The 24289-nt window shown below is 39.2% G+C and overlaps 1 protein-coding gene across 4 annotated transcripts in view; it reads right to left on the reverse strand.

Moving 5' to 3' along the window:
- Positions 1-440: 440 nt before the first annotated feature.
- Positions 441-24289, reverse strand: part of LOC119742504 (nesprin-1-like) — a 119761-nt gene continuing 95912 nt past the window's right edge. For 3 of the 4 annotated variants that reach the window (XM_038218449.1, XM_038218448.1, XM_038218451.1), the window contains 13 exons: positions 17493-17655; positions 16488-16675; positions 15632-15782; positions 14599-14919; positions 13904-14104; positions 10454-10504; positions 7579-8061; positions 7032-7131; positions 6594-6796; positions 5589-5918; positions 4281-4499; positions 3023-3207; positions 441-2363 (listed from right to left, as the gene is read on the reverse strand). In XM_038218449.1, the coding sequence (XP_038074377.1) occupies positions 2147-2363; positions 3023-3207; positions 4281-4499; positions 5589-5918; positions 6594-6796; positions 7032-7131; positions 7579-8061; positions 10454-10504; positions 13904-14104; positions 14599-14919; positions 15632-15782; positions 16488-16675; positions 17493-17655 (2812 nt within the window). In that variant the 3' untranslated portion in view covers positions 441-2146. The remainder of the gene's footprint in view (positions 2364-3022; positions 3208-4280; positions 4500-5588; positions 5919-6593; positions 6797-7031; positions 7132-7578; positions 8062-10453; positions 10505-13903; positions 14105-14598; positions 14920-15631; positions 15783-16487; positions 16676-17492; positions 17656-24289) is intronic. The other variant, XM_038218450.1, reaches the window with a different exon arrangement.

Raw genomic sequence — 24289 nt, forward strand, 5'->3', positions numbered from 1 at the left:
TAAGGGAATGACATTCTAAAGCTCCTGGTGTGTTAACATTTTCAAGAAAAATGGTATTTTTCCAGCGTACAAGCCTGTTGGACAGATTCTCTGACCTTACAATTCCCCAAAGTCGAGAAATTGCTCCGTTTCATCTAAAGCAGGACCAGGGAACCAGACTACAAGAACATATTTTTCTTGGTTTTTTCCAGCATCTTCAAGCCCAAAACGTGAAACAAGTCAGTTTAACAATATTTGCTATAAAATTCTAATCCCCAAAATCCATTTACTACTGAAAATTGCAGCAAGTGCAAATGTTGTACATTCCCTTTAAGGATCACAAGTCAAAAGTTGTTCATGTTATTTTTACGCATAGTAGCATAGTGCATACATTGTATTAAGAAATATAAGTTATGTTACACGGACAAATGGTGAAATTACACAAACAAAACTTGCAAGGGTTTCCTTTGACGCATGAATCAGTTTATTGTACTATACACCCTATACAATTCAGCAGCATTATTTTATTAATATTTACAGCTCAAAATATCGAATACGTTAGCTTACAAAAATAACTACACAAGAGTTCTAAATGGGCTTACAAAATGTAACCTGCATTAAAATCTAGTCAATTCCAAGCAAAATGTATAACTACATTCTAGCCATTCGAAATATCTTTCCAAAAACATTCATGGAAATAACAGTGACCGACGATCGCTTTTATTTCGTTTTTGCAATATTTATACATTTTTTTACAACACTCCAAATGTACAAATAAATTAAGGGGCACTGAACTACATACACTCTGAAAAAATTGAATACCTATATAAAAATATTTAAATCCCACGTCAATAAAAAACAAGTCACAAATTTTAATTTTAATATTTTTCTTTTCTGCAATCAGGAATCACATGTTTTTCACGATTTTTGGCAAGTACTTCTTTCAGTTGGTAGCAGGCATATACCATGTTAAAACGTTTTGAAAGAAATCACAAAACATAATTTAATAAGACCAAAATCAATTTTCATTAAAAAAAATGAATTATCTTAGCACACATGTTGAAGTATATATCTGTAAAATGATTTTATATACCATCATCAGTAAAGATCTACTGAGTGCTCTAAAATATTTTATGAATATTATCATCTTAACTAAAAAGCTGCTGATAATCATGCTAAAATAACTCAATTTAAGAATGAAAAACGTGCACCGCAGGAACTCACCGCAGGAAGTAAAAATAGCATTAACTTCAGAAATGAATGAAATGTTGAATTACATCAAGTTGGAAATCCAAAAATGCAAAAAGTACACTTGAAAACTAAGATAAAACCTCAAACAAATAAAGCGAAAGACTTTCAAATGAAATTCTTAAAATTAACAATGCACTCACACAATGCACGCAAAACCAATATCAATTTCTGTGACAAGCCTGATTTTAGAATTCCGTTTGCATTTGATTTCAGAATATGGTTTTGTTTCAGATACAACTGAATACAAAAATAATCTGAATACGGATATTTCAAAACGACACAGTTTCCCCTACAAGATTCAAACCATGAATACTTAGTTACAGTCAGTTCACACTATTTCAACCCATTGTTAGTTTCAAACTACAAACCATGATCTAAACCGCATCAATTTTTTTTAACAGTACAAAAAGCAAACAGTTTTGTCATTACCAATCACGTCAGAGATATGTTGCTACATATAAGGAGTTGTATTAACATAACCAAAGCCCGGATATAAATTCCTGCATAAAAATTCCTCACGGTTTATCAGAATGAGTCTTTGAATAAAATTTCTCAGATTAGTAGCAAAGTCTTAGTTGCCATTTCTCAGCTTAGTAGCAACAGAGTATTCTCAGATTAGATTGAGACATGCTTCTGCATTTATTGAGGAAATAAACAAAAAATGCATTCACATGCACTATACATCCCCTGATCACATATTACTGCTTTAACGTCAGTTGGGAAGGGACTTTTGAAGGGGAGTGGTTTAAAAAAGGGGCGGATAGCCCAGTGTAAGAGTTCACTTGGTGCATTCGTAACAACTGTCTAGTTTAAAATATCAGTGGTTATGAGTCTTAACCACTTTTAAGTAACACATATAGATTGCACAAGATCATTGATGATCCCTCGATCATCCTAAAATGGGGCAGAGTCCTATTTAGATCGGTGGTGGGCCGTTGGTGAACCTCAGCATCGGCTGCAGTGACCGGGCAAAATTATTGGACAGCGTGCAGCTGTAGTCTTCCTCCGTCATGGGTACGAGACAAGCCACGCCCAGAAGGAGGAGCATGAGTAGGTGGAGCGGCAATGCTGCCCTCAACGCTCTGGAGATGAACGGGGACCGTCGACGGTGGACGGGAGCGCCGGTGACAGGTCTGTAAAGACAATGCAGTGAGAAATGGTATAAGTCACAAAAATTCAAACATTTTTGGTTTTGCAGTAAAGTTTCTCATCACTATTAATCATGCGTACTTCGTGCCGTATGAGCACAAACCAGTATGTATGGGCGGGTCGTCACTGCATTATGGGGAAGTTTTTTATTGTTACAGTACCATGGGACAACTCGTGTGTAGTCCCCACTGTTACAGAACAAGTATGTGTGTTCATGCAGTGTGCCCCTCCCACTGGAGCTCTCCAAAGTGGTAAAAAGTGCCATCTACTGCTAATGCCCGCAGTTCATAGCCTCATTTCGTCAAACTTACTACCTCAATAAACTGATTCATAATAATGCACAAAAGCTTCATCTGGTTCCAATTTCATGGCGCTGCTAAGCACACGATTTTCTGCTAACAGAGCCTCCGTCTATTTCATGGAGACCGTAAGCATAAGCACAGCAAAAGGCATGCTTACTTCAGAGGAAAAATTGCTTAACTTAGTAACTTAACAATAGAAATCTCCATGCACACGCGACCGTTAGCACGTCCACGCCGTGAAATAGTGCTTAAAATTAGCAAATTTTTGTGCTATGTTAAGCACAACTTTTCTGCTAACTGTTAAGCAGCGCCGTGAAATTGGGCCCAGTAGTTCTACTTACACAATAGCAGCTGCATCTACGTCATCCTCCGGTGCAGTATTAGTAGCAGCATCAGTGAAGTGTCTGATGGTGTATATCGGGGTACCAGACCGTAGCATGGGTGTGCTACCAAACTCACCCATCATGTCACCCATGGCTTGCAGTGGGAAGGCCGCTCGCTGGGGGGTGATGGGCTGGTCTTCAGGCTGAACAATTGGAGAAGGAAAAAAGGAAACATTTCAAAAAGTGTACAGCAAAAACATTTCACCAAAGGCAGTTTAAACAAAACATTCCTATATCCTCCAACATCCCCACTCATAAACCCAGTGGCAATTTCTGTGTCCTTAAACTTTCAAAAGGCAGCAATCCCCAGAAGAACCATCTCACATACATAAAATAGGAATTATTACCAGTTAACAAGAAATTTTCTCCACTCAGTTTCACATGACAAACTTTATAGTCTTTCTGGGGCCAATTTCATGGCTCTGCTAACCACAGAATTCTGCGATTACGATCGCCATTCTGAGCTTACAGCGCTAGCAGAAAAATTCTGTGCTAACCTTGTAAGCACAGAATCCTTAGTTAATCCTCGTTAACCCGTGAAATATGCCAACCATAAGCATTGAATTTTCTGCTACAGTAAGCGGGTATTTTTTGCTAACTGTTAGTAGAGTCAAATTGGGCCAAGAAAAACAAAGTTTAACTTAATTTACTACATCATATTTGATTTTGGCAGATTCACAAAGCTTTTTGAACACAATTCCCAGTGGGTTAGAGTCAAGGATGGTTCATACTCTATGCCAACGCAAGTGCAAAACAAATTTATTGTCAAGAAATATTTGCAGCAAAATTTCCTAGAGTTGAAATGTGATGAACTACTTCAAATTTACTCAATTCGTACGTGAATGCGAATTAGTGACATCATGGCGAAATCGCAAAAGTTAAACACGTTACAACTCAACTCATGTTGCCCTTGACAAAGATTCTGCTAGGATCAAAACGTTAGGCCGTCCAATTTTGTTTGATTTGAATACTTCAGATCAATCCAATCAGCAAGCAGTTTGCAGCAGAATTATTCATTTTCACATTTCAACTCTGGTGAATTCCGCTTTTCACAAAGTTTTTACAAAGGCAAATCTGCTTCGCATTCACATGAATTATGAACAGACCTTCCTTAACATTGTATAGACATGCTGTGACATCAAAAATTCTCATGCACTTTTTTCGCAGAGTATGAACCAGCCCATTTGTTAACATTTTTCCTCTATTTTTGACCAACCTTATCAATCTCAAACTGCGTAGGGTCTATGGTAGTCTCCAGTATTTCTAGATTGTCCTCACAGCGTCTGAGCAGTGAGGTAATCTTACGAGAGATCAGGTGGAGTTTGTCTCGCGTTGCTTGGCAATCTTCAGAGTCTACGTCCACTAGGAGCTGGTCCGCAGTCTCCTTCAGGGAGGAAACCTTGGGCTGGGAAGACTCCAACTCACGCTTGAATTTCTGAAAGAAAAATTTGAGTTATTTTAATCACCATGTTATTAATAAACCAGCATTACAATGAAAATCATTGATCATTTTTTTCAATTCAATATTGGTTTTTGTACTTTAATTACTTTATTGTACTTCTGTATACTCAGAACAGTATACTCACTGCTGAATGATTGCTTGCAAGGAAAGCTCACAAGCATTACCGAGGTGGAAACTGAACACACAACTTCCTGAGTTTTTTGTTATAATAAACCTACATTTGTTTTTAACACACAGAGTATTAACATTTTTATGAGTCATATAAACACACTTCAGGATTACTGAACACAAAAAACATGTAATAGGACTTTTGAAGAAATTTGTTTTAAAAACAAATCTATCATTCCCCCCCCAACATTCAGTTAAAAATACCACTTCATTGTGTGAGCTTTTACTTGAAATATCTGAATAATTAATTTATCTTGCTTTTTAAGTGACTTTCATTCTCTTGTTTGTGAATTTGATAAAAGTTTTTTTTTAAATTTAGGTAAGGCCAAAAAAAAAAATCGGTCTCCGGTCAGACCGAAAAATCCGGAATTGATGCGGCGACGCGTTTTTTTTGTTTTTTTTTCAAGCATGAATTGTACAGACAAGGTGGGTACTATTTTGCTTTTTTTGTGTCCTCATTATACATTGGTGTCCTCTATAATGTGCCTTGGTGCCCTTTATCATTTGCCTTGGTGCAATTTCCCCATTCCTTGGTGCTCTTTGGTACAAAAATTTGAGGAGGTGCGGCAATAGAGGGCGCTGTTGCAGCTTCCGTGTTAATTTGAAGGGAAAAAAAGGTTGACGCGCATGATTAAAAATCGACGCGCGCGCTGACCAGAGACCAGAGTATTTTTTTTTTGCCTAATGAAACATAAACCAGTAAATAAACATAACTAGACTAGGCAAGTCTTGCTAGACCCCAAAGTGTGATAGTTGTCACTTCAGTGAGCGAGTGAGTGAGTGAGTGGGGGAGTCAGTCAGTCAGGGACTCACTAAAGTCAGTCACGCAGTCAGTCAGAGGACAGTAGGCTAGCACTTCAGGTCCAGCTAAAGATACACTAAAAAGAGTCTTACCATGAAGACCCTGTACTGGTGGTGTAACCGGTTCTCATCGGCGCTCAGATCGATCGGCTCGTTCTCAACGACCGTTGCCTCTATCCCGTCCAGCCACACCATCAGGTCGGCCGTGGTCTGGTGAAACTCCTCACACTGCATGATGGCCAGCTGTAGCTCCTTCTGCCAGTCCGCTGCCCGGCCGCAGACGTGGTCCCAGCGCTGGTTCATGGAGTTCAGCTCCTCGCGGAGGGCCTGCGTGTGGCGGCTGTCTGGGCGGAGGAACTGCTGGCTGCAGAGGTTGATGGAGAGGGCGATGGCCTTGCGGGCGTTCAGACCCAGGATGAACTCCTGTGGTTGAAGAAAAAGATGTCAATTATTAGAAATGGAAAATCTTTTCAGAAATTTGAAATTTTGGTAAATGTGATATAAAAAGCGTACTTCCTACTGTACAATCTGGTCACAATTATATCACAATTCACTTCACATTTTGATCACAAGAAACAAAGCAATGCTTTTGTCATCACACATTTGAGAGCTTACAAGATTTCTGAAGAAACAAACAGACCTATTTGTTTGTTTGTCTGTCGGGCTGCTCAAGGTTTGTTCAAGTGTCTCTATATACATTTGTCTGTCCGTCTTTGTATTTTTTTTTTCTTTGACATCTTCATTTTTTTCAATGTTTTTATCATTTTTTAATGTACTGTGATTTGTGCCAAAGCATGTCCCTACACAACTGCTCGTGATCATGCCTTCATCTATTATTTATTCTATTGACATAACAGTTAGTCTTTGCTTTGATGGAAATACATGTTTCTGAAGTTGAGTACAATTTGAAATTGAATTGTTGACTTTATGGGCTTTCAAACTTGCACCGCAAACACTGACTCAATATATGAAATACAAGCTGCATCATGACCCCAGAGTTGGTCGCGTTGCATCACATCCATACACATGTCCACAAATTAAAAAAAACCAGCCCATTTTACGAGAAACAATCTCAGTCTTGAGTCACTCAAAACTCACCCTATGCCTCCTGATCATGCCCTCCAGGTCTCCAGTAGGCGAGTCAGTCTCCTGAGTGCTGAGTAACACCTCGGCCTCATCCAGCCAGGAGTTGAGATTGTTCAGGTCCAGACGGAACTGATGCCACTGTTTGTAGTTCTGGTTGAGCCGCGAGTCTTTCTCCATGATGTCTGCTTGCAGGATCTCCCATCGATTCAAGACAGCTGTAGGGGAAAAAAAATGATCGAGGTTAAGTTTTCAAATCTGCTTAGAAGAAAATCTTGCTTAGCATATTTTGATGGGCCTCAAGAACAACGAGAGTACATGACAACAAAATGGTTACTTGATATGACATCTTTGGTGTTTGTGCAGTTTTATCTAGCTGCATGTGTATTGTATGATAATCAATGTGATGGGCAAAATGTTTCATCATTTACATCAATTAGACAAATGACATACTTGCTATCTGCTGTGTGAGTACTGGGTCTTCCTGCGGCATTCTCATGGCTATTCTCTTGAGGACATCCACACTGACACGGCAGTCTTCTACCAGAGAATCCTACAACAAATAAAAACAATGTATAAATTCGTCAACTTTTTCACGTAATCCTTTTTTTAATACAATAAATTCCTTTAAACAGTTTCCCGGGTCCGAGTACCTATCTTTCCAAGACTGGATTCCATTCATCCTGTTGATAGCATCCCGTACTGCTGCGGTGGCTTTTAATCTACATGTAACATGTGAGCTTCATATTATGATGAAATTAAACAGAAACTCAGACCAATAAATATGAAGCACTAAAGCTTTCATCTGGCATCCACCAAGGTTTTCTCAGCAATGGTGGTCACATGACCTTAAGTGAGCTTTACATTGTGTAAATTTTGTCTACTTGGCCATTTTTATGACAATCGACACCTAAGTAATTTTGAAATCAGTTCATCAATAAACCTATCCTTTCTTCAAGTCCTTCGAGTTTCCATTCTCCAACAATGATTCTCTACTCACATATCCTTCCTTTTCCTCTTCAATCTCTGGCCCCGTTGGCGTCCTACACCTGATGGCATTCTCAGTGGCTTCTAACCTCATCAGGCAATCCTCGACGGCCTGCTGGACGTGTTGGTTCTCCACCTTGAATCGCCCTGCGTCCTCCCCCGGCGGAGGCTCTGTGAACTGCTGAGCGTTGTTAGACATGTACATGTCCCAGTCCAAGGATACCATGCTCGCGGGGGTGATGCGGCCCGAGGCGTAGGCCTCGTGATGCGGGGAGGGCGACGCTGACCGCGAGTTGCTCTGTGATCTTCGTGCGAGTGGTTCTTTACGGCTGCCACGGCTGGAGCGAGAGAGGGCACTGGCAGTACTGGTCAGGGATCGGTGGGAGCTGATGAGAGAGGGACTGTCCCGATCGGGGCTGATGTCGCGATCGGGGCTGATGTCGCGAGAGCTGGCGCCTTCACTCTCCTCTTCGGACTCGGTGCTGGCAGTGTCGTACTGCATAATGAAAATATTGAGTGACATTTTTAATGACATCTTTTTTCAGATAATAATCTAATTATCGTTTCGGTTTGCGGTAACACCATGTGGTAATAACTACTGCTTAGAAGATATTAGTTCTGAAAAGAACTTGTCCTGCTTATTATCAACTTTGCTAAGTAGCTTTTGTTCTGATAAGAACAGTCCTTATCTAATTCCTTATTAGACCGTCGTTCTTAAAACTTCACTCTGAAAATTCCACACAGAAGTCTGCGGTGTCAGAAAGTTTATTGTGTGCAAAGATTTATCCTTCAGATCTGATAAAAATCATGAGTGAAGGATTTGGCACAACTGTTACATTTTTACTAAGAAACAAGTTCAAAAATACATGTAGCATTATTTGCAGGAACTCCTGCAGGAATTTCAGTTCTTATTCAATATTTCCCTTGCTGTGCAGCAACATGTTTATATGATCTGAAAAATATCCACATTACACTCTTTCACAGAATTTTTTGGAGGCACAGTACATACAGCTATCATGAAAACAAAAATCAATCTTCAAGGTAATCGCCACAATTTATTTTCAACATAAACTACGGGAAAGTTGCTACACAGAAACTGTAGTATTTATAAGATGACACACTACTACTGATGGAGTTACAAGAGGCACTACCAAATATTATCAACTAAACAAAAAAAAGCAAGGAAGAAGTTAATTGCAACTCAAAATAAAGGAAAGAAATAAGAACAGCAGCAAGATGTTACTGTGTTAGAGGCGTGCTAAGAAATGGTGTAGATAAATTAGTGTCAGTCATACACAGCCATGTACGTGCTGTAGCTTATAAACAGATTCGCTTGCAGTGGCTCCTGTTCAAACTTCAAGATGCACATTCAACAATCAAAATAATAACAACAAATCAAAACATCTAGGTCATGCATGCATAGGGTCTGGATAAACCTAACATATATAACATGTATCATCATGGAAGTCTGAATAAAAGTTTGACACAAGTTTTACTTACAATATCCAATGGTTCTAGAGCCCAAAGTGGGTAGGCCCTCTCTTTCATAAAAACAAACTCCATCACTCAGAAAAATGTAGCTTTCAAGATCACAAAAAAATGACAGAATTTCTCCAGACTAGACACAAAATGTATACAACCAGTCAGAATTAGATTCAGAGCTTATGCTTAAATCCAGTTTTTGGTGTGGCCCTAGTGTTTGCATGTTCCAACTTGTTTGTTGATTGCATACTGACAAAATGTGATGGTTCACTAATTCTTGCATATGGCTTTCTATTCTTCAGGACAACAATGCGTTCACTGGACTGGTTCCAGCTGTGGTTCCAGTAACTTGGCCGATTGTATTCAATAGGTTGAGTGGCATCATGATCACTGGTGATCAAAGCCAATGACAGTGACAGCTGAACTAGAAAAGCTCAGTTTTGTTGGTACATGTATTTTTAAACATTGAATGCGAGTTAAACTGGATTAAGGATACACACATATACAGCCCATACCTTTTTTTTGTAACTCTGAACAAGTTGCAGTTTATAAGAGGGATTACAGATTTGGGAATTTGACTTAAGGGGTGACAGTTCAGAAGATTATTCAAAATATTAAAAAATGTGGAACAGAAAACTGGACCTTGTCTTTTCCTAGTTTAAAGTGCTTCTCTAGCTTTCTAACATGTTAACAATGAAACAGCATTTTGATCTATTTAAATCTAGTCTTTCTACTTCTGAAATCCGACAGTGAACATGTACATGTATGTAACATGGAGGTAGGAATCTATTCCTACCTCCATGTATGTAATAAAGGCAATGTAGCTCAGAAGCCTGATGAAGAACCATAGATTTTTAATTTCAGAGTTGGGAAGATGCCCAAACATGATTTTTTTTCTGGGGGGAGGGAAGTCCTTCGGAATTAGGTAGGGACTGAGAACAAAATCCACTTGTTTGCCCAGGTGGGATAAAAATTTGGGTCAAAGAGGTTGAAGTATCAAAGAAAGTACCCATAAAAATGTAACTAATCAAACAAAGCTACTTAATTTGAAGTTAATGCTTTGATCGTCAAAAAAAGTCCAGAAGTGGAATAAAACAGATGAGTCATCAACATAAATTAGTGCACGCCACCGCCGCTAGCCCCTCCTGCTGCAACATCAACGCTTCTACGTCCACAAACTACCAATTACAACAATATATCCAACAAAGCCAACAAAGTTACAACTAAGATACTACACAGAGCTACCAAACATCAACAAAATCTACACAGACAACTCGGCAAGTTAAGAGCTATGCAAAATGATGAAATCAAATGAGTCAGCTACACAGAGGGTGAGAGCAACCACAGCGACACCAGCTATCACCACTGCGACCTTTGAACTCTGACCCCTTCCCATTCAGACTCACCTTGGGTGGAACAGTGAGATAATCAAATGGAATGCAGGAGGATTCGCTTCCCTTTTTGGGGTTGAGACAAAAAGAAGGGGATTGCTTTCATTGACTAAAAAAGCTAATCATGTGGAAAACATGAACACACAAGACAGACGAGGCTTCTAAAATGTAGACTTTGATCAAGACCCAAAAGCATTAGAAGCATTAGAACTTTCTTTTAGATAAATTTCTACATCAAACTTCCTGATTGATTATGAGAAAACATCAATAGTTTTCAGTTGCATCTTAAAAATTTGGAAAATGTAATTTCGATACAAATTTAACCTCAATATGGTAAAGTAAAACAACGTAAGGAAGCTGAAAAAATGGGTCGATAAAACCATGGTTTCTACTCTGTGTGGAAGCAAAGTTTAAGGAGAAAGAGACAGAGACACACAGTGTAAGACACAGGACAGACAAACAGCTACAAGTTCTCAAAGGTGGCTGCACCGGCCATCTTCACTACACTAACTGTACCTTAAACCGCTAAGCATATAAATCAAATATGAGCTACTTGAGAGAGAATAACACTTAAAAAAAGGTTTCATATTTGGAAGTTATTGTTATCTTTGAATAGTCGTTACCTTTATCATGTCAGATATATAATGCAGATAACATTTTGAAAACTAACTTGTCAATATATTCATATTTGCTGATATTTTTTCATATTAATTATCAGCCCTTAGATACGTACATGTATCTATCATATAAGGAAATTAATTATGAATGATAGATTTAGGCTATTCAACATAGGAAATTGAAAAAGAAATTTATTTGATATAATGTTTCCTGGATTAGTATTTCAAACGTCCAAAACAGAACAGCTGTTTCGATTAATTTGCCGAACATGTCAGGGCAGCAGAAACTGATCATTGGGAAAAACAGAGTTAGCAAGGAACTGAATGCACTCAAAGAACTATTTGTAATCTGAGGGTGGGGTGGAAAAATATTCAAAAAAGCCCACACACAAATTCTACAAATATCCTGTTCAGCTAAAAAGACAAGAGTCCCTTCTCAAAACCTAAATTGAGTAACCATTCATAAGATGAATTTGCGTCTGGGTGATGTCAATCAAATAAGATTTTGCCCTTCACTGACGTATAAACACTGTATACTCAGTGTGTTACCTCCCGAGTGAAAGTTGGAAAAAAATCACTCGGGTGGGACTCGAACCCACAACCTCCTGTTTTCTAGTGCAGATGTCTTACCACTCGACCACCGAGCTTGCGGGATCGGTTGGCTGGTTTGAATCTGATGTACATGTAGCAGCGGGTACCGCAATTAAAGTATTCATAAGATGAATTTGCGTTGAGGTGATGTAAATCAATTGTAAATTGAGCAAGTCAGAAATTTCTAGGTAACTGCCTACAGAAATGTCAACTATAAAACAGTTGATGAAAAAGAAAAAAAAAGGGCAGGTGAATGAGTTAGTGCATGTCAACTGCATCAGTTGGGTATGTGTATGGTGATCAGTGGATCAGCTAAAAAGCCACTTCAACTAAAAGTGCTCAATTCAAGAACTCAAAAGTACCTTGATTTTTATATTCCTAACTCTACTCTTCTCTGCTGATTTTTGTTTTATAAACCTGATGCATGCTACAATGATGCAAAATGTATCTATCCAGCAAAACTGGCACACTCTATCAATAAAATTCCTGTAGGATATCGGGAAAAATTACAATAACTTGGGTTAGACGGTGTGCAGTGCAGAGTGTCAAAGGTTAATAAGTGGTGTATAAATCCACTGACAATTCAGAGTGAAATTCTAAAAAAAGTAAATAAAAAATGTGACCAGTGCTGTTAGTTTTTGTGACAAATGTTCCACAAAGGTGTTCGGCATTATAAATTTTACTACACAATAATTACTGGAAATGTAACACATAATACATTCACATCTGACATTACAGACAACAGATAAAACATGTGGGTACATATAAATTAGACTATTTAGAGTGGCAATTATTGAATTTGATGTTTCTCATTCCTGAGTATCTTATTATATTCATTTTTCTTTTTTTCTACCAATTTGCTGTCTTGATTTGTGCATGCCATGCGTTGCGATTATTGTAAAGTGTTGTTCAAGCTTTTGAGGAAAGATTTCAAATTAAATTTCAAAATATGTTAAGTGACAAAAGTAGAACATCAACAATCTGAGGAAATTCCTTGCAGAAAAGTAGATCTTGATCACACAAAATTCAAAAGTAAAGTCATGATGCAGATATTGTAATTTCATCCACTGCAATCCAGATAGTTGTTAGTAATGCACTTATACTGAGATCCATGGATGAGTTTTCTACAGTTCCCAAAGAATAAAGGAAAGGGTTGATTTGACAGACTAGATTTAAACTGCAATCATAAAATGTTCACTGAATGAAAATTTCTGAAATAGGTAATGCAACGACAGCAGCAAAACTGTGAGTGGGTCTGAAAAAAGCAAGCCAACCTGTCTTAAATTGCAAGGTAACTTTGCGGAAACACCATGAAATTAATCTCTATTGTGAGTTTGTGTCGGTTCTGAGAAGAACCGGTTTGGACTCTTCCTTGCTGTTATCCCCACCATGCAAACTTTCCAGTCTTATCTGTCTTGAATGAGCCATTTTTGAGAATTCACCAGAACAAACAGTGCTCTCCTATCGGTGTCGTTCAAATGACGTCATTTCCTACAGACCATCCACGTGCATCGGCATTTGGAGCATCAACTTGCTAAACACGCATCAGCTGCGTCGTATTTCATACACATTTTGAGCAAAAAGCGCGCATGTTTTGAACATTTTCAACACTGCGTAATGCATGTTCGATTGCGTAAAATACGCAGTTGCAGTTCTTTTACAGAGATGGCCGTCATTGAGCGAGTCCTATTGGCTGCGTTCGAGCGAAGCACTCGTGTTGACACAAGTATACTCCTGAGTGCATGAACGGCAAGATTATGACCTGCAGGCACGGGATAGTATACTCTCGGTCAGAGCGGGAGTATACACTTGCACCTGGGAAAATCATGTGATTTCACGATGGCCAAAGGGTAACATTACCAAATTTGTCCAAAGTTAAAGACGTTTTCTCATAAATTCTTGCTTAATGTAATGAATGAAACATGAAACAGTATTCATGTATTTCCACAATAAAACTTTGTTCTTTTATGAAGAATAACCTTCTGCTATTGGGGCTGCCATAATTACCCATGCTTTATAACAACATTAGCCGCTCGATACATGTGACCCGAGTGCTCACGCAACATTTCCCTGCTATCAAGAGTATAGCGTGACCCACGCAAATGCAGCCATCGTTTCGTTTGGGTGAATTCTTTTGTAACTACCAAAATTCACGCAACTGCCCTGCCATATCTCAAAAAAGGCTAATGGTTTCTCAAACCCACTCACTCCCAGTTTCTTGCTGTGATTAGTGTAGAGGTTTGTATTGTACACCAACCTGTGCGATGGAAAGCCTCTCCAGCTTGCGCTGGAACTTCCTGACCCTGTCGAACACTTCCACCGAGTACCGGTGCAGCTCGTCCATTTCTTCCTGTATGAGGGCGCTGTCATGCGGGTCAGAGCGTTGCATCAGGACCTGGGCGTGCTCTGCGATCTCCTGTAGCCGTGATTGGTTGAGTTCGATTTCGTGCTGGAATGCCTGCAACAAATTTGAATATGCGATATCATCAGTGATTTCAATCCTTTACTTTGACTCTTAATTACTTAATTTACTGATGGTAGCCATGTCACCTCGAGATAAGATAAAATCGTTGCGCATAAAACAGCTCCATAAAAACAAATCACATGCCTGTAACCTGGTTTTCATGTTGAAAATTCTTCACAAATTACATTCAAAACCTTTCGTTTTCATTATCTGAGAAGTAACCAAGGATAAATTTGATTATGAGTACCCTATCCCATAATCCAGAACCAGTTCCTGACATTGGCAGTCGGGTACTTGGGTACCCGGTTCCAATGCACACCCCTACACAAGACATCCTTCCCAAGTCAAGTCACAAGTTATTCAAATGAACTGTGACACGTTAATCCCTCTTACATGTGACTAGGCTTAAGAATTGACTTTGGATGGACTTGTGATGGACTCTACTACAACACTGATAAACAAAAAAAAAGAAGAGAGAATAATCTCACCATCATCTGTTTGATCTTGACGGATACATCCGACTCGGAGAAGTGCTCCACGTTGGTGAGTTGTAAGTCCATCTCGGTCAGCCAGACCTGCATGCTCTCCTTGCAGGCATCAAACTCCTCCTTCTGGCTCTGGGCGTACCGCAACCGGCGCAGGATGCAGGAGCACCGCCGGGCTAGATCATCCCAGCGCACGTTGGCTTGCTGCACCATGGCCTTGAGCTGGTAGGCGTTATCTGTCCGGCCCTCCCGGGCCAGGCGACGGTACTGCTTGTTGAGCATTTCTAGCTGGGTTAGGTTCTCGTGGACTTTGCGTTGGAATATCTGCATTTCAGCAGGTGAAACAGAAAGTGTGAGTAAAGAATTTGCCAGTAGCACCATGAATACAAATCTTATTTTTTTTTTTTAATAGTTTGTTTGGTTCAGAGAAAAGTGGGTTAACTATGGGTATATCTACAAGAAGAAATTTCTAACATTACTTATGATTCTAATGTTGAATCAGATAAGTTTGGAATTAGGGGTTGCATCAAATTGGTTTGATTCCAGATGTTGAGGAAGACTTGTATTCATAGTTACAACCTAAAAGGAAGAAAGACTCGACTCTTATTTTGTACATGTTCCAAAGCTCGGATAATGACTGCTTGGAGTGTGGATTTGGACAATAAAGCCACTCATTCTTGTTCCGTAGTTGTGGGGACATACATTCGTCTCTACGAGGTATTTCTGGGGACCGAAAACCCTGTGGGGACAGCAAAAAGTCCCCACAACTCGGTTCTAAGTACCCTACCAGTGAAAAACGTCCCCATAACGTGGTGTAGGCCTACCCAGATCTATATGTTGGTTATTCTTTTGAAGAGAGAGAACAAACTTTTTTGTTAGTATGTTATACATGTAAATCATGATCTAAGCAGACTATTGAATGCCATTGCTGCCATGCCCTTTGCACTCATAAGAAAGGTGGTAAGGGTTTGAGCTTGTTCAGGATAATTTTTTTTTTTCATGTGTGAAATCACAGTGTATTAAGGAAGATCCTCACATCAAATTTCTTGATTTCTTCCTTGATGACGGCAAACGGTGCGCTGGCGGTGTGTGGGTTGGATGCAATCCTCTCACTTCTGGTCAGCCAGTCGTCAAATTGGGTGTAGGCATCGATGAACTTCTGCCATAGCCTCCACGTCTCCTCAATCCTGTAGAATTGACATAATGAAATCACAGTATTAGGCTGAGTCCGAAATGGGGCTCCAGTGCTAAGGCTATGTCTACTGGTAGCACATTACAACACAGCTGTAATGATTAAAGACCTAGCCAATAGCCTTACAAAGAGATTATAGCTTTACACTGAGATGCCTAAAAAAGACCATAGGGTTTGCACAGTACCCGTTGAGGGAGCTCTATAGAGGGCTTAAGTTTCTTTTTTGACTGTGATGGCATTTTTAGTTAGTGAAGGAATTTGACACTACACATGTGACAGCTGAATATTGATCGTGCCAGTCCATTTTGTCCCGGCAGTAAATTTGTCTAATTTCATCCTCAGTGTACTGTACATGTATATACCCAGTGCATACAGTCAAATTTCAAGCATCATGAGGAAGGGCAAACAGCATGCAACAGTGATTCATATTGAATGTGTGCACAAAACCATATTAAACGAATTGAATATTGAATATTGACTCTGACTTCGTTCATCAAGGATGATCCAAAAATGTAATTTGTTCAAGAAGCGTAAAACTGGCTATACTTGGTAGAGTAAATAGTCAGACTTCCTCTTGTTGGCTCATTAAAGAATATCACATCCTTAAAATTCTGTACTGCTTCATTTTCAATTTGCTACTTCTAATACTTCCTAATTTGAACCAAAAACAGCCTCCAATAGTGGGCTGTAGAGGGCTCACTTCATTTTCCTCTCCATCGAGGAGGAGCAGATAGACCTCCATCGCTGGTCTAAGGTTCTCGCGGCTGTCTGTATGGCTTCGTTGTCGGCGTCTGAAGAGCACGCATCGGTGTCGTGAAGGAGCATCTCGCAGAGGTTCAACACGGAGGTCACGCCGCTGCTGTGACGCTCAATGTCTTTCTGAATCTCCTACAAAAGGAAAATATACAAAAGGTATGTTATGAACTGGTGATGGAGTGCGGCCTAGTGGTTAGGGTTTGTGACTCATGAACAGAGGGTAGGGGGTTTGAATCCAGCTGCTGGCTATATGTTGTATCCTTGTGCAAGCCACTTTATCTCCATTTGCCTCTCTCCATTCAGGAGTACAAATGGGTACCAGCATTAGCTGGGGAGTAAGCTGCGATGGACTAGCATCCCATCCAGTGGAGTAGGAATTTTCTCATTCATTTCATGCCAGGAAACCGGAGATAACGGGCCATATTGGCTTGTGACAGACTACTCTTTACTTACCTACGTTATGAACTGGCCCCATTTCATGATCAGCCAATGCCTCAGGGTATTCATGTTCAGATCTAACTCCTGGACAGCTGTGCACCCCCACCCCAACCACCCACCCAACATCTCTAACCCTCACCTGTTGTGTCTGCAGCTTGGCTTGTATCTCAATGATATCACAGGTCTCATACATGATGGGACTGCTCAGCTGTTTCTCCATCTGGGTCAGCCAATGCCTCAGGTTACCCATGTTCAGATCTATCTCCTGGATGGCTGTGCATCCCAACCCCACCCCAACCACCCACCCAACATCTCTAACCCTCACCTGTTGTGTCTGTAGCTTGGCTTGTATCTCAATGATATCACAGGTCTCATACATGATGGGACTGCTCAGCTGTTTCTCCATCTGGGTCAGCCAATGCCTCAGGTTACCCATGTTCAGATCTATCTCCTGGATGGCTGTGCATCCCAACCCCACCCCAACCACCCACCCAACATCTCTAACCCTCACCTGTTGTGTCTGTAGCTTGGCTTGTATCTCAATGATATCACAGGTCTCATACATGATGGGACTGCTCAGCTGTTTCTCCATCTGGGTCAGCCAATGCCTCAGGTTACCCATGTTCTGATCCAACTCCTGGACAGCCGTCAAGGTGCCTTGCAACTTCCTGACTCTGTATTGAGGAGGAGTAATAAAAAAATAGTGATTAATTGATTACAAAACAAATATTAGTTGTGGTATCTGCTTCTTTACCAGATTTGGACCAGCCAGCTGACTTACGCAAGCTTGATGGTCGGTGGTAATTAGACGTCTGCACTAGGAAGCAGGAAGTTGTAGGCTCAAGACCATACTCACAAGCCCTCGGAAAACACTGTGGATACAGTGCTTATGAGTGAAGGAGAAAACCAATATTATAAAAAGAATCCTTTTTGTGGTAAAGTTTGTATTTCCATTTTTCCAATAAATAATGCCCATGAGCAGACATTGGATTGGTGATCTATCAAGTTTAAGTTACTTGTTTTTGTTACCATTATTTATGGACCCAATACTAAAAGAAAGTAACCCTTCTGTTAAATGATTAATACAAATCAGATACACTAATCCAATGAAAGCAGAAATCTCCTGAAAAAAATAAGCATCCAGAAATGTGACAGGCCAATTGTGAATCGGTGAATCCATCTCCGAGTGCAATTGACAGAATGCCCGATGCCCAGCGGGTAAACCTGCCAAGATTGGATGTTCAGGATGGATTACACTCCTGCGGTGAAGTAATTGGATAAAATGTGCAATTGCCTGTGTACATGTACACTGTACTAGGAGCTTGCTTTGGCCAAACCAACTCTGCATCTGTGTTATATTCCATGTGTGTATGAGATAAATTGTGCATATGGTTCCAAAGCTTGTTTGGCAAAATGTTGATAAGTATGCATCTAAGTGTGTGCATTTAATTGTTTGAAACTCATTATCTTAAAAAGAAAGAAATCAACCCACAACATCTCTGATTTAAGAAGATGGAAAGAACTGTTTTGTTTTATTAAATCACTTTTATATTCTCTACAGTAATGCAAAACTGTCTTGAGAAGTGTTTAATAAATTAAAAAAGGCTCAAGTCCATAATATCAATAATTTAGACTGTTTGGAAGTACAAGTACCCTGTGACATTTACACACAGTTTTTTTTTTTATCTGCAACCTGCCCTCAAAATGAAGTTTGAGCGTGAATAATAGTATTTTTTTTCACAATACTTTTAAGGCATGCATGGTCTGACTGACTAAAATCCTGATTTCCTTTAAGCTTTTATAACTAAAGATCACTAATTGCCTCATCATATGCGGTCTGTTGGTTCTCTAAAAGTTGTCACAATGGGTTAGTCAAAATGGTCAATATAAGTCAAGCAGCTTTTCAAAAACGATACAAAAGGGCCTATATAAACTATTTCCTCCTCCAAAAAAGACTTAAAGGGAAAATACAACATTTGCAAACATCAAAAAATAAAACTACCAAATCATTTTGAAATACCTTGCTGGACTGTTAGTGAATGAAGTGTAAAGCATCCTGTAAAATCATGGCACCTGGTATACTGTCATTCTCAAGAAAAGTGGTATTTTTGTATCAATTTCCAACGCTGATCGGCCGACCAGCGTTGGAAAAAACTGGCTTTTTTTCAAAAACTGGCCCCAGTTGACCATCGCACTTGTATGCAATCGATTACACACCTATGAACGGGTACAGGCCAGCTAGACTGGTTCCCTGACCTTACAATTCCCCAATGTATGTAAACTGCTCTGTTTCTTCTTAAATGGAGTCAGGGAACCAGACTACAGGAAAATGATTGTTTTTCTTGGTTTTTATAGCATTTTCGAACCCAAAACCTCAAAAAAGTCAGTGTAACTATATTTGCTATATATTTCCAACCCCCCAATTCCATCCATTTCTGAAAATTACAGCAAAAGCAAATGATGTATATTCCCTTTAAGTCTGTGAATCCCCCATAGCATTCAATTCTACCCAGGCTCAATTCCAACACACAATGCAGTGGCAGTACTGGAACACTGAATAAGAAATTGATTGGCATCTAACTGTACACCCATTAGGCAGCTGTTACCTATGTCACAGCTCCATGTAAATTAACTTCATCCATGCAGGAAACTGAACCAACCATGGCCAGTCCTGTCCAACCTTTTATACCAAGTGAAGCTACAAATTGTTTCATGCCAAGTTTATGGTTTGTTCTCTCTTCGAAGGACAACATACCTTGATGGAAATTCCAGAACAAAATCAATGTCGTCCCCACAGATTATGTCCAGATAGTTACGACTCAAAAGGCATACCTCCATTCCATAAAAATTTGCACGAATTAAAACTCTCTCCAGATTTGTAAATACTTTCAAATTTGCTAACAAGAAGATTTTTTTCCTGATAAACACATTTTTGGACCATTTCCTGTTTGGACAAGTTAGATAAGGCTCAATCTACTGTCACACAAGTTTGATTACTTCCTTCCTCATTGTGGTTTTTGAGGACTTTGTACAACTACAAAAGTAATACTTTCTAAAACAAACTTAATGGCAAGGATAGGAGAACTAACTTTGGCATCTTGGAATTGACACAACGTCAAAGTATTAAAAAACCCTGAAAACCCCCAAAACACAAACAACAGAAACAGGAAGTTAGTTTTCCACGTGACACCAAATCCGACAACTTTACTTAACTAACTCCCTAGGGGGTGTGCAAAGTCATATTTAAATTGGAGGATTCAGGACTGTTAGTGTTTTAAAGCTGGGAAACAATAAACATGGATGCTGATATACCGGTATCTCCAAACAACTTTGGTCAGCTGGACAAAGTTTTGAGTTGAAAAGTTTCAATTCTGTGAAATCACTGCAATTAACATACTAAATTACTAATATCATCTACAGACTAAATTTTTTTGTATAATAATTTCATTAGGCATGCAACTGGGAATAAAAAAAAAACCAGGAAATTCCAAACCACAAAGACTTTGTACAGTATTTTCAATTTGTAATGGCATTCGTGAGAAATAAAAAATAAAAAAACGAGAAAATCAGCAGATCCGAGGAGAAGTTGCACGCCTGTTTCCTAGTAGTTTACTAGTATACATACTTTTTCAGAAAAAGAGCAGAAAGCTGAAACAGGGCAGGCTTGAACAATGGCATGGAAAGGATGATGCACTCAGTAGAGCCGCAAAGACTCGTAATTTCTGATTTTGCACTAATACATGCAAGTAAAAACCTCCAAGTTTAATCGGAACAAAATGAGCATTACCTTGGCAAAATGACAGTGTTGATTAGCACTGCCGCCGACATGGTCAGATGATCACATCACAAAATATGTCAGCCGAGATATTTATCCTTAGCCTGACCCTCTGCATTGCTTGAGGTTATCTACTTTCACAAGTTTAGCAACACTTCTCTAGAAGTTCACAAATGGCAAGTTGCGCGATCCATACCCTTGAAGTTACATCTTATTTGCCGGAATTATGTCTACTTCCATGAAGAGCCTGACCATAGAATGATAAACAGCACTTCACGATGAAAAAATGATGAACAGCACACCAAATGTGGAACTGGTCATGTTAACATGGTGAAGTAAGTTGCAGTGATGTGAAATGATGGGGTTTTCTTCATGGAAGATTCAGCATTTGAAACTTTCTATATCCATGTAATTGATGGTGATCACATTCCAAAGTAGCTCATGTGGGTACAGTGCTATCTTGCCTGTGCAGATCCCACACAACTGTTTCGTTCACTCCCAGTAGGTTAATTCAGTCAACACATACAATGGTCACATTCCTTGCAGCACTAGTTTTATCAGGTCCCTCCAAAAAAGGGGTCGATCACAAAGAATAATGTCAACACTGTTACATAATCATCCACAGAGTACAACATCTAGTTTGAATAGCCTTGGATCAATAAGACTGCTACCAGGTAAAATCCACCAACTGTCAAACTTCAAACAACCGCAACTGGGCTCAGAAAAATCAATGCACTGATGCCAATGCTGTGATCCAAAACAGAATTGAAGTTAGCTAACAGTGAGGTATCACCACAGCAATCATTGTACAAGTTTGGTACTCGGTGACAACAGAAAATGACTACAGGTCCTGTTTCCATGAAATTCTAACTCCATTCAAACAGACAGCATGTTTCTGGTAATCAAATTTGCAGCTAAGTACATTCCTCAAGCAAACACATTTCACTGCATCATCTGGATTTCCATAATCAAGCAACAATTCCATCTACTGTGGAGAACTATAGATACACGTAGAACTCTTGAAGAACCCACGGGAGAACCACAGTAGACCCTCCAATCACTGCACTGCATCAGGAATGTGTTACTATTGTTGTGATAAAATAGCCATTCAACGCGTTTGTTCAAATGTATTCCTCATCAATGGTTCCACACTCACTGATGGGTTGCACTGGTAATTAATGCACTTCTTTCAGCAATCACAGTTAAGTCTTGCATTCCAGTCAGGTTATCTCTCGTTAACTCGAAAAGCTGCACCAACCATCTTTTAAAAACTGCCAGTGAAAAACTCTAACAACTCTAACAATGTAGCCGATAAAGCCAGTTCATTCAACCTTCAGAGAAGCCACTTCAACTTTTGAAATCCAAACAAACGGGGTCCAAATCTGTTGCTTCACCAAGCCAAATCGCCCGTGTTGCCCCCACGCTACGCTACTCCAGGATTGCTAGGATACCAACGCCCCAGCTAAACCTTGGGGAAATTCTGTTGCTCTCTAACTACAGGTATTTACTGGAAGGTCACTGAAAGCATGCTGATAACCAAAGATCAAACTTGATAGTGTACTACAGTAGTAATAGGATGGTCCTCCATGGTCTTATGGTTGGTTGGCATTTCCACACAAGCAAGGTCACGGAATAGCTCAGTGGGTTGTTGGGTCAGAGATGGGTCAGGACTAGGGGTACGTGGGGTGGACATCTTGGCAGTCAAGACTGTGAGGCCGCTGGTCCAATGAGTAAATATTATTTGGTTATGGGTGCAGCATGGTCAAGATCAGGTCTTACTCCTTCAACTGTTCTTTATATGTTGTATCATATAAGAATTTGTTTTCATCAACTAATTCTGTTCATATATTTTTTTAATCAATCTGGAGTCGTATGTATTTTTAAAAGTATAAATTTAGTGGCATAATCTGCAATTCATACTTTTACAAAAAAGGAACATAATTTGCTTTTCTGTGAGTTTGAAACAACAAAATGATGCCATTTCAGGCGGAACAATTTCACAGAGAATTTCTTATCTTCACTTTGAGCAAGGATTTTCTTGTTAACCATGTTTCTAGGTAATTGCAAATGTCCCTACATGCCTTTAATTAATAAATCAATGTACATGTATTTTACTCAAAATATTAACCTTCAACACTTACTTGATAAATATTTGATGATTTGATATTTATTTCCAGGCAAAAAAAGTTATAATATACATGTATGCATGAAAAGCAAGCAAAGTTTACGACAAATTTAGGACCAGCCTATTAAATATAATATGTGGGACAAGATGTGAAAATTTTTGTTTAAATTCAGAGATTTTCAAAGGAATGAACTGTTTTTGTATATTCTCAAGAACAATTTTCTTTTAGAATCACTTGCAGTTTTTTTTACCGGGATCATGATGAGCAATAACCCAACAAACAAGACATTTTACACAGCAGGCTACAGGTCCTATAAATCCTCATCTAGTTTGTTGCCCTGCATATTTCATGTCTAATGCTGTCAGAGCATGTGATAGATTAACACCTGTTGAGATGACCCTACATGTGGGTCAACACCTAAGCTATTAACCACCCCTGGAGGACTGTTGACATGTCTGTTTCCATGGAAATACGAAGTCCAACAAGAAATAACTTTGTAAGAGTTGAGGATTGTTCCTGGGGTCCTGCAATGGGAATACATTATGTTTGACCAAGATTTAAAAAAAGGGTAGCTTCTTTTAATTTAGGAAGAAAGGATTTGTGAGAATGTGTGAAAGTCATCTTGTTTTTGGCTACACAGTGTATTCATCTGTTTCCTTTCAAAATATTTGAAAACAGGCTGATATGATCAGATAATTGTGCTTCAAGGAGACATGTTTATCATCTTAAATGATGTGCAGATATGCTTTGATGTACATTTAGGGAGTACGTTTATATAAATTTGAAAAATGTTATATGGAAATAATTACTTGCCATTACTAATTCGGTGATGAGTAAACTCAATGATATTTATTGGATACATTTTCATGCACCACAGAGATCTTACCAAGTACATGTGGTTTCTGGACTTTAAATTACCCTCCCACCCCCCCTCCCCTAAAAGGAAAATATCAGAACTACACCAACTATCTGCCTAATAAAAAGTAATAAAAGTGCTACAGCATATCTTAGGCCAAATAGTGTCTGTTATCTGATCTCCAATCAAACTGATTGTGCTGAGTGGTTTAATAATTGAACTTGAAATGACAACAAATCCAAATCAATAACTTATCCAATGCAAAATCTGGAGAATTCTTCATCAACAACCAGTGTTTAGGTCAGGGTCAATTAAGATTCCAACAAATAACCTTCGGGTGAAGGGGTTAGTCGGATAAAAAATTGACGTCAGAGCAGGTATTTGTCACAGTGCTACAAACACTATGACGGGACCTTATAATCTGGCCTTATTAGCTAGTTACTGCCCAGAAGTTCAAAATATTTAATTTTTACAGCCCAGAAGTACAAAATATTTAAGTTGCACTGGAAAAGAGATTCACACTTTGATCTTGCACTGCACTTTTTTTATTT

Source organism: Patiria miniata, unplaced genomic scaffold, assembly GCF_015706575.1.
Source record: "Patiria miniata isolate m_02_andy unplaced genomic scaffold, ASM1570657v1 HiC_scaffold_6, whole genome shotgun sequence".
NCBI classification, from domain to species: domain Eukaryota; kingdom Metazoa; phylum Echinodermata; class Asteroidea; order Valvatida; family Asterinidae; genus Patiria; species Patiria miniata.